This window comes from Balaenoptera physalus (assembly GCF_965194825.1).
Source record: "Balaenoptera physalus genome assembly, chromosome: 13".
NCBI lineage: Eukaryota > Metazoa > Chordata > Mammalia > Artiodactyla > Balaenopteridae > Balaenoptera > Balaenoptera physalus.
Genome location: NC_138892.1, coordinates 102,873,841 through 102,893,200, shown reverse-complemented (window position 1 = coordinate 102,893,200; position 19,360 = coordinate 102,873,841). Strand labels below are relative to the sequence as shown.

General features: G+C 48.9%; 1 protein-coding gene and 1 long non-coding RNA gene across 7 annotated transcripts in view; one reads left to right on the top strand and one right to left on the bottom strand.

Moving 5' to 3' along the window:
- Positions 1–19,360, top strand: part of LOC309641530 — a 462,249-nt gene that overhangs the window by 363,318 nt on the left and 79,571 nt on the right. The window lies entirely within an intron of this gene.
- Positions 1–19,360, bottom strand: part of ANO2 (anoctamin 2) — a 348,333-nt gene that overhangs the window by 259,246 nt on the left and 69,727 nt on the right. For 5 of the 6 annotated variants that reach the window (XM_082421522.1, XM_082421521.1, XM_082421526.1 and 2 more), the window contains one exon: positions 12,760–12,858. The exons of the other annotated variant lie outside the window; for it this stretch is intronic. In XM_082421522.1, coding sequence (XP_082277648.1) covers positions 12,760–12,858 — 99 coding nt within the window. The remainder of the gene's footprint in view (positions 1–12,759; positions 12,859–19,360) is intronic. 6 annotated transcript variants of the gene reach the window in all.

Genomic DNA, 19,360 nt, shown 5'->3' with positions numbered 1-19,360 from the left:
TGCTTAAAATCATAAATAACTTTTAAAGTATGTTGTTCTTATTTTTTATTCCAGGGCTCAAATGTGGTTCTCATAAAAGTCCGCTTTGGCCTCATTGTCACAAGCTAAGAGGTTTACTGAAAGGCCTTCTTTTCTTCTTTCTTCCTCCGTCTCCCTCAGCCTCTCTCCTCCAGAGGGGCACGGCAGTGCGGTCTCAGGGCTAATTTGTTTCCTTCCCGCACTGGAATCATGTTCCTTCCCAGGATGCAAGGCACTGAGGCTGCAGTGATTGTCTATCATGGACAGATACAGGCTGCTGTCCCCATTTTACAGGTAAAGAAACAGGCACAGAAAGTTTTACTAGCATACCCGATGCCACGCAAACACTAGGCGATCCAATGATCCCCCCCAAAGATCAAGGGAAGGGAATAACCATATGAGATCTAAATAAAATAATCTTGATTATCCGTGAGTCCCTCATCTGCAGTGATCTAAGAGGGTCTCTTTCTGCAACTCGTAGGAAAAGTCAGCAGGAAAAGCAGCAACCGGGCGTAAAGGTGGAGAGCAAGCCCAGCTGTGAGCACGTGTGTCTGCTTTACACCCAACGGCCCAACAGACACTAATCCAGACTGTCTTCCCCTTTCAACGTTTCTGTGCTTTCCTCTGCACCTCTGGTCACTGGGCAACTGAGGGTTGACTGAGCTGAAGATGATCACCTGCTCACCTTTCATTTCAAAAGGCTCAGACACACAGGGAAGCCAAACAGTGTGGAAGGTGCTTCTGCAAGCTGGACTGGGGTGGACGCCTCCGGACTAAAGAAGTTATGAGGAAGAGAAGCTAAAGATACAGCAGAATAGGTCCGCTGTTCTCATGCCCCGTAGGCGCCTGACGGGACAGGCAGAGGGAGGGATGCACGCAGACGTGCACGCACCGAACCCGGATCTGAGGAGTTCCGTGCACAAGCCCAGTTACCCATGCGAGCGAGTGTTAAACCACCCACCAATCCAAATGCAAGCAGCCCCAGGAGCCACTAAGCTCAGCTGCAAACTGGAGCCCAAAGGAGCCTCTGTGGGCGCACCAAGAACAGGAGCTCCTCAGTCCCTCCATCCCCACCAGCGCCTACGGGTCAATTTCCCATCCGCGGCCACGCCGAACGCAGCCAGTGACATATTCACAAAATGCACATCCTCTGAGGTCTAACTCTGGATTCACTTACGGTTTTTAATTCTGTTTCAGTATGTCCTCTACACATGAATGAATGTTTGCTGACTTTTAAGATGTGGGAGAAACTCCAAACTACTTACATGGCTGACAAGCGCCTTCTGAGCCATGCCTCCTGCCTCCTTCCACAGGCCCAGCCCCCACCCCACCCCACCCCCTCTCCCGCAGTCTCCACGCTGCACGCACACTGGCCTCGCCTCCTCCCACTTCCCCGCACAGGCCGGGGTTTTCTTACCTTGGGGCTGGAGGACATGCCCTTCCCTCGCCCAGGAAGGTTCTCACCTGCCCACCCCACCCAGCTGGTAAACTCCTACCCAGCCCTCTGGTCTCGGTTCAGATGGCCCCTTCTTGCACCCTGGCCCCCATCAAAACTGGTCTCTCGGGTTGGCTCTTTGTCTGTCCTGCTCTTTCTCTTCTGTTGGTGCCTCCAAGCTCATCAACAGCTACCTGACTTCTGAATCCTCCCCACGCCGAAGCCACGTGGGGCCAGGACCAGCTGTAGTCACCACTGCATCACCTGCCATCAGCAGAGTATCTCAGACACAGTGATACTCAGTAACTATTCACTGGGTGGATGGATGGATGGATGGGTGGGTGGATGAAAAATGTGACCTTTCAAAGGGCTAGGACCCCTTATACACAGCCATTCCGGGTACAATTAGACTCTTCCTAGATGCTTTTGGTAACTGAAGGGGCTACTGAGGACCCAGATCAGGGACGGCCGCGATGGTACACGTACCATGGTGCTAGCTCCCCCGACCTTACAGACAGCCCCGAGGGATCACAGCACTCCCTCCAATGCCCTTGGATGGAGCCCCAGAACCCGTCTCAGCGTCTCTCTCCAGTAAGCCGCCACCAATGGATCAGGCCTGGTACGTGTGACCCATTTGTTCATTCATTAACAAACACTGATTTAGTGCTTGCTCTGTACCAGGCCCTGTTCTAGGTGCTGCCGACAGGGTGAAACCCCCCTGCCCTCCTGGAGCTTCCAGTGTAGTGCAGATGGGGATAATAAAACAAAGATACAAATATGCTACTCAGTATCCAGCAGCGCTGAGTGTTAGAAAGAAAAAAACAAGAGAAGGAGGATGCAGAGAGACAGAGGTCCGCTTCACACAGGGCGGTTGGGGATGTCTGTCCGGGCATAGACCCTGTTGAGGTGGGAGAGTGCGTCCTGCAGTATCTGAGGTCCCCAGGCAGAGGGAAAGGCAAGCAAAAGGCCCTGAGAGGGAAACAGGCTTGGTATTTTGGAGGATCGGTGTGCCTGGGGCGGAGTGTGAAAGTGAGCAGTGGTGGGAAGTTCCTTTCTGTGTCAGAGGTGACAGACACGGCATCCATTTAGAGGCCCTGCAGAGACACTGTCATTCCCGGCCCCTGTCCGACCAGTAGCCCTTTAACATCCACGGCCGGGATCACAGGACACCCTTGGGTTCCGGCCTGTCCCCACATGGGACAGCTCTGGTCCATGGTGGCACTCTGGCTGCACACCCGTCCCCATTCCTGGGGCTCTGATCCACTGCAAGCTGGTAAACGCTCACCAACCACCTGGGTGTGGAGGGTCGAGCGGCTGATTTGCAACCTTCACTGATTTCCGTGGTGTAAATACGCCCAGCGTGGCCAATTTCAATCATCAATGGCGCAAAGACCAGCTTGCCAGGTTTCTGAAAACTGTGAGCTCCAGGCGCCAGAAGCTGCCCGCCTCCTCCTCCTTCTCTCCCTCTCCCCTCCCGCAGGCGCCCCCCATCCACCGCGGAGGCAGCCACGGCCCAGCGAGGCCGCCCACTCCCACGTCTCCTACTGAGGAGCCCAGTTGCCCAGCAGTCCTGGCTTACTGCTGTCGTCCTGGCGTGATTATTAGCAGCTCTCTCACCCTCAGAAGGGCCCGACACTGGATGACAAATTCTATCCACTGCCCTCCGCTCTCAGCGCCACCTGCACAGGGTCCAGGGTCCAGGTCCCAGCCAGCCCGTCTGGCAGGAGCTGCCCCAGTTCAGCTGGACATGACTTGAGGCTTTCAAAAAGAAAAGCACCACTTCTCTTTCAATTTTTTTCAATCAGGAGCCTAAAAACAAGTTAATTTTAAAAATTCAAGTTCATTTCCCATTACACGTTTTCCTATTTTGGGCATCCCTGTCTGTGAGCCCTGAGACAGGCCTGTCAGCTAACAGCCCATGGCCTGCGGTCTTGCCAGGCCTGAGTGCATGTCCGGAAGTTGGCCAGGAGCCATCTCAGGTTCTGCAGGGAAACAACGGCATGCAGGTGGCACCGATTAATTTTTTTCTGAATTTTGAAGATGAGAAGCATCACGGAAAACAAAAAACTGTAAGTCAAAGTGTTCTGCGCTCTTTCCAGCCTATTTAAATGGCAATCAAAGAGCAGACACCAAAAAGCCCATAAAGATATCAAGTATAAACCCGACCCTCTCGGCTGCATCGCCATTAAGAACAAATGCTTGGGGACAGGCAGTGACAGCAAGGGGAGGTCCCACCCACAACTGAGCAGTGTGAACAGCTACAGCTCTGGTTCACTCCAGCCTAGGATTATGGCAGAGTACATTCTACAGACCACTGGTTCCCCAGACATTAACAGGCATTCAGCAGGAAAAGAGCTAAACAAAGTTGAACCATTTCCTTTACTGCAGGGTTTTTAGAACTTTTAATTGGTCAAATAAATTTTAATATTTAGTGTTTCTACAGTTTGTCAGACCATGGACATTTTTTTAAACAAAAAGCTATCGTTCTACAGTAGTACACTTTGAGACCATGCCACCTCCAGCCCAGGTAGAGATTCTTCACTAAAGTGAGAGGGTAGGAGCACGGCTTTGGAGTCAGACAAAATGAGTTTGAGTCCTCGATCTACCTCCTTGAAGCTGTGTGACCTCAGATAAGTTTACTAAACTCTCTGAGCCTCAGTTTCCTCATCTATAAAATGGGGCTAAAGCTAGTACCTACTTCACACTGTTGTTGTGAGGATAAAAACAAATAATGCACGTAAGGTTCTTACCAAAGCACACAGCATATAGGAAGAATTAGCTATATTTAAAACTCAATTCATTTAATTATCTATTTATCAACTTATATCTATGGTTACAAGATTTTTCATTTTCAGATATTTTGTTCTGATTGATCACTGACTGATCATCGAGAGTGGTTTTATGAACCTTTCTCCTCAAAGTCAAAGGTAAAAATTATGAAATGTTTCAAGCTTTAAAACATGCTAACATCCTTATTTACAGATACCTCTTACCAAGGCAGAAGAGTTTTCACTTAAACCAACAGTCATCCTTAGAAACAGAACTATAAATGGAAAAACAGTTGTTGAACTGAATAAGCAGCTCTTCTTAGCCACGGTGAGTGTCCTTCCACAATCTGTGCTAAATTGAGCCTCGCCTAGACTCTCCAATCTCATCAAAGCCGGACGGAATGTGAGACATCCAAGGAGATGCAGAAGGACGCTTGTACAAAGACTCCTCTAAACACCCCCAAGAGCCAGCATCCAGAAGTGAGCACGCCCATTTCAAGCAATCTTAGAAGATGCAAAGTGGATTTCGGGGATGCAGAGCAAGCCAACAGGCCTATCGGGGAACCAGGTCTAGGACTGTCTGCTTATTTTTCTCCTGCCCAGAGGAACACTGTAATAGTTTCCTACGGCTGCCGTAACAAACTGCCACAAACGGGGTGGCTTGAAGCAATAGAAGTTTACTTTCTCACAGTCGTGAAAGCCACAAGTCTGAAATCAAGATTTCGGCAGGGCTATGTTCCCTCCAAAGGCTCTAAGGGAAAAGGGCTCCTTGCCTCTTCCCGCCTTTGATGGCCCCAGGCGTTCCTCGGCTCAGGGCCGCATTGCCCCAGTCTCTGCCTCTGTCTTCACATGGCCTTCTCCCCCGTGTCTGTGTGTCTCAAATCTCTTTCTCTTATAACGACACCTGTCACTGGAATCGAGTCCCCCCCACTAAGTCCAGGATGATCTCTTCTCGAGATCCTTAACTAATTATATCTGCAAAGACCCTTTTTCCAAATAAGATCAAATTCACAAATTCCAGGCTTAGGACTGTGACATGTCTTTTTTGGACACCACTACTCAACCCACTACAAAGAGGATTACAGGCCTTAAAAGTACAAGTTTTGGGCTTCCCTGGTGGCACAGTGGTTAAGAATCCACCTGCCAATGCAGGGGACATGGGTTCGAGCCCTGGTCCAAGATCCCACATGCCGCAGAGCAACTGAGCCCGTGCGCCACAACGACTGAGCCTGTGCTCTAGAGCCCGCGAGCCACAACTACTGAGCCCTTGTGCCACAACTACTGAAGCCCATGTGCCTAGAGCCCGTGCTCTGCAACAAGAGAAGCCACCGCAATGAGAAGCCCATGCACCGGAAAGAAGAGTAGCCCCCGCTCACTGCAACTAGAGAAAGCCTGCGTGCAGCAATGAAGACCCAACACAGCCAAAATAAAATAAAATAAAATAAAAAAGTACAAGCCTTGAGATGGCTAATTTCACGTGTCAGCTTGACTGGGCCACAGGGATGCCTAGACATTGGGTTGAACGTTCTTTTGGGTGTGTCTTTGAGGGTGTTTTCCGATGAGATTAACATCTGAATGGGTAGACTGAATGAAAAAGACGGCCCTCTGCAATGTGGGTGGGCCTCGTCCAATCGCCTGAAGACCTGAACAGAATAAAAAGCCTGACCTTCCTGCAAGTAAGAGGGGACTCCTTCTGCCTGCTGACCTGGACATCAGCCTTTCCCTGCCTTCAGATTCAAACTGAAACATCAGCTCTTCTTGGGCACGAGCCTACTGGCATTATGGACTGGAACTTACACCGTCAGCTCTCGTGGGGCTCCACCTTTGCCAGCAGCAGACCACGGGACCTCCCAGCCTGCATACTCTCCTGGGCCAATTCCTCATAATAAGTATATATAGATCTAAAATATATGCACATACACATATCCTGTTAGTTCTGTTTCTCTAGAGAAACCTTACTAATCCAAGCCTCACATCTGGATAACTGAGACGGCAGAGGTGCTCGGGTCCTGGCCTGGCTGAGTGGCCCCTGAAGCTGGGTGGGCACCAGAATCTGGGGGACAGTCTTCCCGTGCAACTTTTGCAAAAGTCATGGTTACCAGATCAGAATGTCTAGAAAGCCAGTAATAGGTAACTGAGAACAACTTCCAATAATTTACAAAGCTTAATGGAATTAATGTTTTCCTCCTAAGGGGCCACTCGAGCTAACTAAAATGTCACGTTTCTCTGCTTTTTAACTGGAATTATATTAGTCCAACGTGGTTTTAACACTGATTTTTCTCACACTCATCAGAAAATGCTTAACGGCAGTTCTATATGTTTTCAGTTCATGGAAATGAGAAGATGAATTATTCCTTAATAAATGCAGTTTAGTAGATTAAAAAAATATTTCAAAACATGGATTCCACGGAGAGAATTAAAGCCTGAATGGCATTTCTGCTCTAAGCTTTATCCCTGAATTGAGTTAGCGCAGCAGAAATCTACCTACATAACTTGGTAGTACAACCTTTCCTGAACTACAGTTAAACATGACATCCTCAGTTTTTACCCAGAATCAGTATAAGAAATGGCCATAGGAAGAACATTCCAGCACCTTATATAAAACTCATATTGGGGCTTCCCTGGTGGCGCAGTGGTTGAGAATCTGCCTGCCAATGCAGGGCACACGGGTTCGAGCCCTGGTCTGGGAAGATCCCACATGCCGTGGAGCAACTAAGCCCGTGTGCCACAACTACTGAGCCTGCGCGTCTGGAGCCTGTGCTCTGCGACAAGAGAGGCCGCAACAGTGAGAGGCCTGCGCACTGCGATGAAGAGTGGCCCCCGCTTGCCACAACTAGAGAAAGCCCTCACAGAAACGAAGACCCAACACAGCCAATAAATAAATAAATAAATAAATAAGTGAAATTCTTTAAAAAAAAAAAAAAAAAAACTCATATTTACTGAAAATATGTCCCTTATATTGTTCATGTCCTTTACATAAAATTATGCTTTAGCTACAGGAAAAAGTTCGCCTCCCTTCACCAAACAGATGCTTATTTCTGCAGATTATGTAAACCGTAGTCCTTTCTGCCTTGGCTACCAGGAAGCTCAGAATGTATTTGTCTCACTTGCATCCATCACCCTTACTTTTTTATTTCTATGATCATTATTTCCCCTGCACTGCCCACTTCCCCCCAAATTAATGATTCTTTTTTATTTGTCCGCTTTCAAAATGATCCATTTGTATTTCTGCTTTTGGTCGTAATCCATCTCAAGCCCCGTTTGGGGAAACAGGCTGAGATGTGAATCACATAACCCAGATTCGTGGAGGGAGAGCAAGGGGTGGAGCTCAAGGTCTCCACTTGTCCCACCGGCTGTCTACCCTCTGAAACGGGCGCCTTCGAGCTCTCGCCTCTGCGCCGTGGGGCCTGAGCAGTCTTCCTGCTGGCTTTCCCCGTGACCGCACTGCAGACCTCGCACATGGAGCCATTATGTCTACCGATGCCCCAGGGACCCGCGCTCTAAGAAACAGGAGTCCTCCAGCACGCCGTCCAGAGGCCGCCTGTTCCTGCCTCTCCAGCGAGCCCCCGTCCGGGCTGCTGGCTGCCTGGGCAGATTTAAGGAACTGGACCCAACACTGCAGATGCTGCTGGGAAGGGAACTAGCAGGGAGGAGCAGCCCCGATTTGGTGCCAGCTGCACGCCCTACACACATCACACGCAAATGACGATACCGAAAACAGTAATAATACAGGCTATGCCTCCGTGATAGGCCTCTGAATACGTGGTCACTGCTCCTTACGACAGCCCTCCACGGCACTCACTACTCCTGTTTGGGAGATGAGGGGAGCTCTGAGCCTGCGTTCCTATAAAGGTACCACTGGCTGGAGGTGAACAGCATCTACATGCATGTGAAGAACTCGTAAGCTAAAGTCCTTACAGGCTCCTGGGAACAGCAAACGTGACCCCTGTAATATCAATCATTCTATCAACAAAGCTACGAAAACTTCGACGGACTGGACGAAAGTGATTTTCACCCATCCCAGGCATGTCCCTTCTTCTGAAATTAGCGGACTCTGGCTGCACGAACACGCTTTCGTTAATGTGACCAGAACGGACTCTGTTACCCCGTCCTCATCAATTCTCCCGGAGGCGGGGTGCTCGTTCATATATATAAAAAAGTCAGTGATAAATAAACGTAGATGTTGACCACCTTGGTAACGAACAGAGGTGAGAAAGCATCCATTTCAAACCGTCCCAGGCTGCTCAGGGCCAAAGGCCAGGCCTTCCTGCCCCCTTCCTGTGCACGGATGCCGAGCGTCCCTCACAAAATACTGGCTCTTCTGTTGTTGTTTCTGGAAAACGAAGGCTTCCTTCCAAGACTCCCCCCTCACGGTTAATATCTGTGCTCAGGACTCCGTGTCCCTGGACGCATTACTATGGATTCGTCCAGGTTGGAGATCTTGATGTTGTGATTTCCTCCCCATCTTCCCAGTCTCTCCGGACCCTGCTGAGTTATGAGCCAAACCTCCATCGGCCTCCACCAGCCTGGAGGATGCTGAGTGACCCCACCCCATGCCTCAGCCTTCCTCCCCGCCCGCCCCTGCCGCCAGGACGTGGCTGTCTGCAAATGTGGTTTACTCTCATTGAAGTCACTTCCCAAGCCCATTAAAAAGAGGGGAAAACGCCACTGGACTCAGCGCTAGCCCTGCAGACTGCCCCATCTCGTCCTCACCACCATGCTCCTTTCTCACCCCAGGAACTGGGTTTAACCCACCCCTGGAATCGGCATCCCACCCGGCATACCAAGTTATATCCTCCTCTCGCGGTTATGACACCCCCTGGGAGGTAACTACAAGCCGCTGCGTTCTGTGACTACAAAGGAGATCTGGGGCCCTGCGGCTGAACCCTCAGAGGATGCCGGAAGGGTCCACCTGTGTGGAGTCCAGGGCCTAGACACTGTGGGAAAAGTTCCTTCTGTTACATCTGATGCTCGTCAGGGCCACCACCTGGCTTTGCTCTCCCAGACTCCCTGGACCGGCACTTTCCCAGACAGAATCTGTGCTGTGCTAATGGGCTGCTACTTGACACAGTATTTAATCCACGCTGGGATGTCTGGGTGTGTGCCTTCTTCCCGTTGTGCCCTTGGCTGGAGACTCTGAGGGCTCTGATGGTTTCTGAGCCCTTCAGGGTCTCTCCACAGACCCCCCTTCCTCTGGGAGCTCCATCAGTGTTGGCTGCCCATTCTGTCACGAGGGAAGGTGACTGGGGAACTAGGAATTGAGAATACACATGAAAATGTTTGAGAACACAGACACGGTAATAAACTCCTGTGTTTCCACAGCACTAGTCAAGAACTGGATTCTTACAGCTACCTTCTAAGAAAAACAGGGCAGGTGTTATTATGCCCACATCACAGATGAGGAAACTGAGGCTCTGGAAGACGAGGTGACATCCCCAAATCACACAGCAAGTGAGTGCAGAACCAAGGCTAGAAGCCCGGTCTTCCGAGGACTCGACTGATGCAGTGTCTACCACCCTATGCCTCCAAAATAAGAAGGAAGGAGGGGAGGAAACAACCTAAGGGTCCATCAACAGGTGAATGCATAAAAAAAGATCATATATATATACGTACACACACACACATACATATAATGGAATATCATTCAGCCACGAGAAAGAAGGAAACCCTGACATTTGCAGCACCACGGCTGGACCTGGAGCACATTATGCCAGGTGAGTAAGTCAGGGAAAGAAAAGTACTGTATGATGTCACTTACACGTGGAATCTAAAAAGCCAAACTTGTTAAAACAAGGAGAAAATGGTGGTTACCAGGGAATGGGGGTGGAGAGATAGGACAGATGCTATTTAAGGGTACAAACTTGCAACAGGTAGTAAATGAGCCCTAGAGATCTAATGCACAGCAGAGTGAATATACACAACAGTAGTGTTTCATAACCATCAAACTTGCTAAGAGTCCGGAACTTAGTGATTCCAGCCACTGAAAAGAAAGGATAATTATGTAACATGACAGAGATGCTAGCTATCGCTACAGTGGCAATCATATTACAATCTATGGGTGTATCAAATTAACATGTTGTACACCTTAAATTTACACAAGGTTATACGTCAAATATATTTAAATTATAAAAAAAGAAATGCAAAAAAGAAAAAGAAGGAAGGCAACTCAAAGACGGCTGCGTCATAATACGTCCTTGTCCTAATCATCTCAACTGCAAATTCAAGTGCAGGTACTTCCTAAACGATGGATGGTAAGTTCCAATAGGCTTAGTGTATGGGGCAGATGTATCACATAAGGAAAACTATGCTCCCATAGGCATGAGCTTGTGGAAGGACAAGCAGAGACCAGAAGGACCAGCACTACTTGGGGGCTGAGACCGTGAATAAGGAGAAGGAGGAGGTGATGGAGAGAGAGGTGTGGGCAGATGTTCAAAGAACAGAGAGGGAGGCTAGGAGACGGCATCAGGGCATCAGGAGAGAGGTGGAAGGGAGAGGGAAGAAGGGACGGAAGAGCATGAGGGCAAGGAAGGATGGAAGACCAGCGAAGGAGAAGAAGGGACAAAGAGGGGAGAGAAGAAGGAGGCACACTTCTTCTAAGTCTCTATATTTCCCGCAAAAAGGACTGTCCTGGGGAGAGAAGCAATAGCAGAGGCATTAAAGTTTGCTCACCTTCTTTCCAAGGATCAGCCAGCATAGATAAAAACATAGGAAGCAAGTTACAAACCGAAGAGATTAAGAGAACGTTAGATATTCAGATGAGCCAGAGAAAGGAGAAGAAATATATATATATATATATATATAATGAAGGCAGAAGGAAGACCGGAGAAAGAAAAGGGGAAGGTTGGTTAAGTGAGGACATCCCCACGGGGAAGCAGACGTCTCCATCCACAGCTGATGCGGTCATGTGGCCATCAAATGGGGAGACCATCAGCAGAGGAGGGGCGCAGGTCCAGAGCCAAGATGGTGCCTGCACCTGAGGACAGCGGTGTTGGGAGTGAGGGGTCAAAAACCAGGAGACAGAGAACTGAGCAGTGCAACTGAAGGGGAGACGGTCACAGCGTGGTCCTCGTGAAACCAGGACACTCAGGCGTGTGGCCCCAAAACATGTACCTTTTACTGGCACGATGTTTGTAGCTAATATTCCTGCTCATGCTTGTTCACTGTTCAATAGTCATCTGCCCCCCTGCCATGGATGTGTTATCCAAATCTATAAGGACAGAACCCACAGACTTCATCCTTTTTGAATAAGGGGGGCATGATACAGCATCACACATGACGATATCTGATGAGTGATTTTTGATGGGAACAGTAGATCTGCTGTAGCGAAGATGGTGTACACACAGCCAATGATGCTAATCCAAATGTTTTGCTCTCTCTAACCATGCTACTGATGGTGGAGATGGTGATGAGAGAAGGCGGGTGGTAATAGTGCTTGTGTAGAAAGCAGCAAATATGTAGTTCTGTTAATGACGGGGATGGTGAACATTCATGGTAACGGCAGTGAGAATGATGAAGTTGTGATCTCTGCAAAGCTAGGTCACCACTTGTGAAGTAAAACTATTGATGGGTGTGTGGGTGTGTGGGTGTGTGTGTCAGAGACAGAGACAGATCACCTATAGATCATTTATGGTTAAACTAGAGTATCACCTGTCCCAGGGCCCTTTCTAGAGATGCCTCAAATAGTCAAAGTCAATAACCACCCCTTTCTCCTAAAATACCTAGTAAAAAAAGAAGAGTGAATCTGTGGACACATTGCTTTTATCTTTGGAGGTATTTGCTGGATTTTCTTATGCAAGGCAACTGTCACCCAGGAATTCCTTGGGGAATTTTTAAGTTATACATAGACTACAACGGCTGAAAAGGACCTCAAAAATCATCTGAACCGTGTGGCTCTCAACCCAGATGTGCATCAAAACCTCCTGGGGATTTTTTTTTTTTCACAATACTGATGCCAAAGCCTCATTCCATACCAGCCAACTAAATCAAAGTCCCAGGTGGGCTCCAGGCATGAACACTGTGAACACTTTCCCCAGATGCCTTTGATCAACCCGAGTGTGAAAGAACTTTCTATCTTACAGAAACCCACCGTCACACCACACTTAGTGACAGAGTCACAACCAGAAGAGGGGTCTTCGTGGCAAGCCTGGCGCTATTCTCCCCACAGGCTGCCTGCCCAGGCGGCAAGGCTTGCTAGTCTGCTCTCATTGCTACGCCCGCTCTACAGAAATGCCTGGCCATGCTGGGAGGGAGGGAGAAGGGGGCTATCACAGAGAAATCAAGAAGCTGGACCAGGGCAACGTTCAGCTTCTCACGGGGCACGTCCTGGCGGTGCTCTGAGGCGACACCATCTCCCAAGCCCGGCCCCTCCCCGCCCATCTCTTCCCCGTCTCCTCCACATCACAAACTCAGCGTCCCCAGGGAGACACGTGTGATTCCAACTCCGCAGGACCCACGTCCCACCTGGCCCCGTTCCCGACGCTATGCACACACCCAGCCAGCCCTCGCGAGGCCCCAAACCCAGCAGAAACATGCTCGTACTTTCTTGGTGGGGACTTTGATCTTCAGGAATTCCGCCTCCCGGGCCAGCACTTGCCATGGGGCGTGGATCCGGACAAAGACGGAGCCCTGGCTTTTACTCTGTAAGAGACGAGGAAGAAGAAAGAGAAACACTTAGGAGACATAGCTTAAATTCCTGATTCCCCAACTCTCCCAAACAAGAAGCCCAGACCTGTTATTTCTTCAGTTTCTGGGTTTTGGTCTCTTTACACCTCACCCAGGGCCAGCCCCCTCCCACCCATACCCCATTCACCACTTCTGGTCTAGAAATGCTCTCATCCAGAGTAGGGAAAGGTTCCCCAAAGTGTGCTCCCTGGAGGTCTGGTGACTTCAGAGGAAAAGGGGAGTTAAAACAATTGTGTTCAGAGATTTGCAATGTAAGCAATTATAATTTTCACAGAAATCCCATTAACGCTTTTTATTTATTGAGGTATATAGTTGATTTATAATATTGTGTTAGCTTCAGGTATACAGCATAGTGATTCGGTACTTATGTAGATTATATTCCATTATCAGTTATTACAAGATAATGGGTATAATCCCCTGTGCTGTACAGTATATTCTCATCACCTATTTTATATTTAGTATTTACAGCAGTTAGTCGGTTTACCTCTGCTGGATTCAGTGAACAGTCTGGAACCTGTCTCCATACAGATATTTTCATTGTTAAGTTTGTATTTTTGTTCTACTATTTCGCTGTGTCATAGCCCAAATCACAAAAGTGGATCATCTAAGCCTAAAAGTAATGACATAACTAATCATGTAAATGGCACAACTCAGTATAATATCATAAACATAAATCTTGGGCAGGGCTCCGCGTGAATACCGCTATGAATCTAGGTCCCAGGACAAATCATTCTGTGAGTGCACTGATTTCACCCAAAAATGGAAAGTAAGGAAAGGGAACACAGCGATGAATATCTGAAAACTAGGCTTTATTGACTCAGCAACTCATCTGGCCCGAGGAACAGTGTATGCTATAAAAACTGGTCAGATTACAACATCAAGCCATCAGTTTCTCCTCACCTTCAAAGAAAACCTCAATTTTTTTTCAGAACAAGCACACAAAGGAAAAAAAAAAAAAAACACTTTAATTCATTTTGTCACTAAATGAAAAAAGACCAAAACAAGCAGGAAACATGGGCAAAAGCCCCATTACTGGTGTGAAGCTTCTAAAACTACCTGCAAAATGAATTACAAACACTGTGTTCACAAAGGAAGCAGAACAAGCCAATAGCAAAATCCCTCATCCGATGACCGCTGGGAGTCACAGAACCCATGTGATGCAGGCCCGAGTGCCACTGACAATTAGGATAAAGCTGAGGGCGGAGTGGGAACCGGGTCCTAGTGAGTGTGCCCTTCAGAGACATGTGCTCGCAGTTTCTTGTTGCATTCACCCCCCGCAGACCACGCTACAGGGGAAAGGCGGGTTTGCTGGCTTCCTGGGCATCTCGTGAAGCAGGCTGTATGGAGGCCAGGACTGAGAAGGCACCAACCCTGCAAGCAGCAAAAGTGATCCTGCTCACAGAAAAGCAGTGACAGTCCTCTGCAAAGTCATCTGCAAAGACCAGCTGGTGTTCGTCGATACGCCCTCGGTCTCAGTTTAGCACTGAAGATGCCCATGGAGGCATCTGAGCACATCCCCCCGTGTGCCAGGCAGAGAACCAGGTAGCGGGGATAAGACTGCTTTCCCCACCAAAGTGCACTGTCTACAACGGGGCTCTCGTGGGTTTTTGAGATGATGAATAAGATAAAAAGACATTTTACGATGCTTGTAATGCAACTGAAGACTGTCTCTCTGATTCTGAAGGCACTCTACCATCTCTTCAATAATTCAGACATCCAGAAGCTACCCCCGCTTCGGGGATGAAAGCTCCTGACTTCTAGGGGAGAAGAATGAAGAGGAAACCAGGATTTCTCAGGAAGATTGAACTGTGGTCTGAAAGTCTTGGATGGTCTAGAGTTGACAAATACCTGAAAATAATACCCATCACTGTGACGCATCTGCACTGAGTGTGAATCGTGTGCCCGGACAGAGCAGGGAGGTTGTGTGTTTTGGCTCGTACAATAGTCACGGGTACTATCACTCTCCACTTTATTGTTTAGGAAATCGAGGCAGGGAAAATTCAAATAATTTGTCCAAAGTTACACAGGTAGTATGATTTTGAAAAGTATTCGAATCCAGGCAGTCTATGCTCTACCTGGTGGTTTTCTCCTCTCATCCCAAAGACAGACAGGACATTTACTACGCATAGTTAAAAACCACATCCGAGGGCTGCAACAGAACTTAAAGACGTGCCTTTTAAACTAAAACTGAATCAAAGGATGGGAGGAATCTAAGAGGCAGTCCTAAGATGAAACACTGAGCCTTCAAGCTCCCAAGTGGACATAGTTCCGACAAAGCCCTGGAAGCGGCTTTCACTGAGAAATTGCCCCAATTTCTCTGTCTACCTATGGCCGCAATACCAGGACTACTAGACAGAGTCATCAATCACTTGCTGCTACTTCTAACGGTAATTTTAGCTTTTCTAATTTAGCGAAAAGAAAGAGGAAGAAAAGAAACCATCTGTGAAGCTGACCTGAAGTCCCAGCCTCTCCATCATGGCCCCAGAAATGATGTTTTCAGTGAAAGATGGCAGACAGTACCATCCCTCTCACGAAGATGAAATCGTGACTATTGTTGATTTTAAAACATTTGGTTTCATTTTTGTTTTTAAATTGTGATGAACCCCTTTTTTTTAACTTTATCTGGACGTGGTGCCTCAAGTGTGTACCAAATGTCCATTAAGTGGATGCAGATGTTTGAGAAAGGGGTTGGGAGGGCCAGGGTCCACCCGTGGCCTTGGTGGCAGACTGCTGGCTGTCCCCTGAGAGCCATTCTCCTTTTATTTTTTAACTAAGCATACGGCCTTCCAGAATGAAGACTGCATCCCACTTGAAGTTAGGTGTAACCATAACACTCATTCCTGGCCTATGTGGTACAGGTGGAGGGGTGAAGCAGCTCCTGGTAGCCCCCCGCAAAGATGCAAGTGGATGACTTCTGCCCCTTCATCCTCTTCCCTACCCCTGGATCTACAGCCTGAAACACGAATACAAGTGTCTTAGACCTCGAGGTCAAAGTCAAGGCCAGAAAAGTATCAAGAGAGAAGTTGGGTCCTGACTCTATGGAGTGTCTCAGCCACCCTGGGCTGTCTCCGGGATTTTTATGGGAAAGGTAAAACTCCACCTTGTTTAGCCCCTATGATTTTAGAGGCTCTATCAATTGCAGCCCAACTGTGTATTAAACTGATGCAAAATTGTTCCCCAATGTCGGGGCATTCGTTCCCTCCAGCAAAGCATGCTGCTTCACCATTCTGCACAAATGGAACTTGTTTCAAAGGAAAATAAAAGCTGGAATGCAGTTATGCTGGTGCTAACATCTAGTCATCATGTTTCTTTCATGCCGTGCGACATCGTTACCTTCTCATAAAAAGAACACCGAGATGTATGTCTCCCGGAAAAAACAAACAAAGAAACAAACAAATACTTGAAAATCCCTCAGCAGAACCATCACCAAACGCATAAGCTCTTTTTACTAACCCAGAAATCAAAAAATTGTAAGTTAACATAAACTGAACTACAAAAGAAAAAAAAATTTCCTATTCTCCAGGCCCAGCTAACTTCCATTCTACCTTGGATTTGGATTCCTTTAGGCATAGCAGGGGAAATAGAAGGAGCTTGGGATTTGGATTCAAATAGATTAGGATCTGGATCCTGGATTTTACAGCTGTAGGACATTGGGCAAGTCACTTAACCAAGGGAGCCTCGGTTTCTTCATCAATAGATGTCGGCCATTGCAATGATGGGGATTCGCTCTACTCAACTAAAATGACAGCTTCTCGACTACAGGGACAGTACCTGACACTTCCTTTGTGTCCCTCAAGCACCTGGCACAGGCTGGACACAGAGTAGGTCTTCACAGAACTCCTGCAACTGATAGAAAAGACTTAGCGAAAACCGTTCCTGTTAGATTAAAATCTTGGTTTGTTTACTGCCTTGAAGTTTTTATCTGTAGGATTTTCAAAATGTCCCATGGACCTAAAGGAAACCATGGGTTCCAAGTATTATTCATCTCTAGAATCTGACAACACGGTCAGAAAGCATTGTTTTCTGAAACCAACACAAAATTTAACATGAAGTATAAGAGATTAGGCATGAGAGCATATAATCCATCCCTAAAAAAGGTTTCATAACTAAGCAATCAGGGTGAGCGGAGGGGCTCCCAAATCTCATCAGGCAACTAAAATTTACGTTCATGTAAAATGAGCTGAAACGTATAATTTGGTTCTGGTCGTCAGAGAAAGGAGAACCAGTGCACAAAGGTTCCTCTAAGAAAGCACAAACCCATCCATCTTGGGGATGCACTATCGCAGGGGTAACAAACGTGAAATGCACGATGGGGCAGGAACATCTCTCCAGCTCAACTGAAACATCTCACAAAACTACGTAACTCTTTTCCGCATGATTCCATTTTCGTAAAACCCTACAAATTCTGTTTCTCCAGTTCCTGGGTATCAGGAGGAAGCACCCCAGAAGAGGCTGTCAGTACTCTGGTCAGAGGAAATGGGTAGTCCTCAACCATCACATGACTGTCGGCTCTTTCAGTGTCTTTCAAGGTGTGTCAGCTGGTTTCCTTCACCACTAAGTAAACCAACAGAAACCTGAGTTCACAAGAGGCAGAGTCAGGTCCCCACCTTGAACCCATGCCCTAGCTCATCCGCCAGTCTCTCCCTTCCTCCCTTCTTCTCTAAAGCTGACCCAACAGCAGACCTGATCGCACGCACATTCTCTAAGGCACCAGCCCCTCCCGCCCTCCTCCCAGGACTCCAGACACCCAGCCCTTCTCACTGGTTTCCAACTGGTCCAGCCAGCTTCTCACTTCAGAACCTCCTCGGGGCAGGCTTCCCTGAGCCCCGAGTTACGCGTGGTCCCCCTCTTACCTGCACAGCTCCCAACCCCCTCCTTCCTAGCACTCACCACTCCTGCGCTCATTGTAAGCAGGTGTCTAATGCCTGGCTTCCTGGCCAGACCTAAGCTCCATGCAGACAAAGACTGCGTCTGTCCTGCTGACTGCTTTGTCCTCAGCAGCCACCATGCACCTGGCACACAATAAATGCTCAGTAACTACGTCTTACAACTTCCATGCACGCATCAGTTCTGTTCAGATCCTGTGACCAATTTCTAAAAATTAGCTACCCTTAAGTGTCATTTCTGAATCTTCGTCTTGTGCCCACAACTAAAGTTGTTCAAGTTTCCACCTGACCAGGAACCTTATAAAGACCTCGCGGGAGGTCGTCTCTGTTCCTCTCGGTAGCCCTGGGGTCCTCACTGCACCTTCAGGGCACTGCTCCCATCCCTAGAGGTCTACTGCGTCGGCATGAGCTCATCCTGGTGTTCACAAGACACAGCCTGAACTGAACCGCAGCTGGACGCACCTGGAACCTCTCTGCCTTACAGGCTCCTAAGGGTGCTGCAGCCTTAAGGAGGAGAATCGGGGATGCTCTGAAGAATAAAGGACACTTCAGATGCAGAAGTCGTGCGTCTCTTTATCTGCCAGGCATCGGACTTCCACGTACCATTCAACACCCTCACGCTGACGGCTCAAAGCACGGTCAGCTGACGACCACGGTGCATTTCAGAAGAGGAACTGACTTGGCCAAAGGATGCTGGAGTTGAAGAGCCCTCCAGCGACGCTTCACATCTTTCTCAAGTAGCAGATGAAGACCTTGGCGCTCAGGAGGCTGAGTGGCTGGGTTATGCACACACAGCTAGTCAGGGGCAGAGCCAGGAATGGAATCCAGGTCTCCTGACATCAGGGTCCATGGCACGGTGCCTGTGAGGGATAGCGTCACATGTCCCTGGGGGCTCCCAACCCGTCCAGGGCAGTTCTATGCGCCACACACGGGAGATTAAGTAGATGGGGGACAGGGGACTGCGGGTGGGGGGAGCCGCGCTCCCAGACACCTCTCCCTAGAGCTCCAGCCACTGCTGAAAGCCCTTGTCAGGGACCGGAGGCCGCGCACTCCTGGTGAGATTTTCCGTATTGTTCATGTCTCGTTGTCTTCCAAAGACCGCATGTGGCTTCACCAGACCACGTCCCCCCTCCGGAGAGACGAGAGTGAATGGGAGGCAGTCCCCGCCAAACGCTGGAACCCGATACTCCACGAGCCTCCTTCCCCGCAGCCCGGCCAAGCCACCCCGATGCTGACCCAGGGCGCCTGCGTGTGCTCTGGGCCCAGCCTGCCGTGAGAACACTAGCTGCAGCACACTGCGGCCCGGAGCGGGCTGCCAGGCGCGGGGCGGGGGCAGGGAGATGATGGAGAGGGACCAAGGGGGGCAGACGCCTCCCAGATATCACCAACCTGTGTCACCTCGGATCCGCAAGGAACAAGGGCATGCGGTCCCATGGGGAGGGGGAGACGAAACCCCAGGGGCTCCTATGTTCTCAGATCACCGAGGTTGACGTCCATGCAGCTGGAGGACTTACACCAGGCGGTACTGAGACTGTGGCTGGGGCAGACTAAGGAGGAGTGTGGGGTGTAGC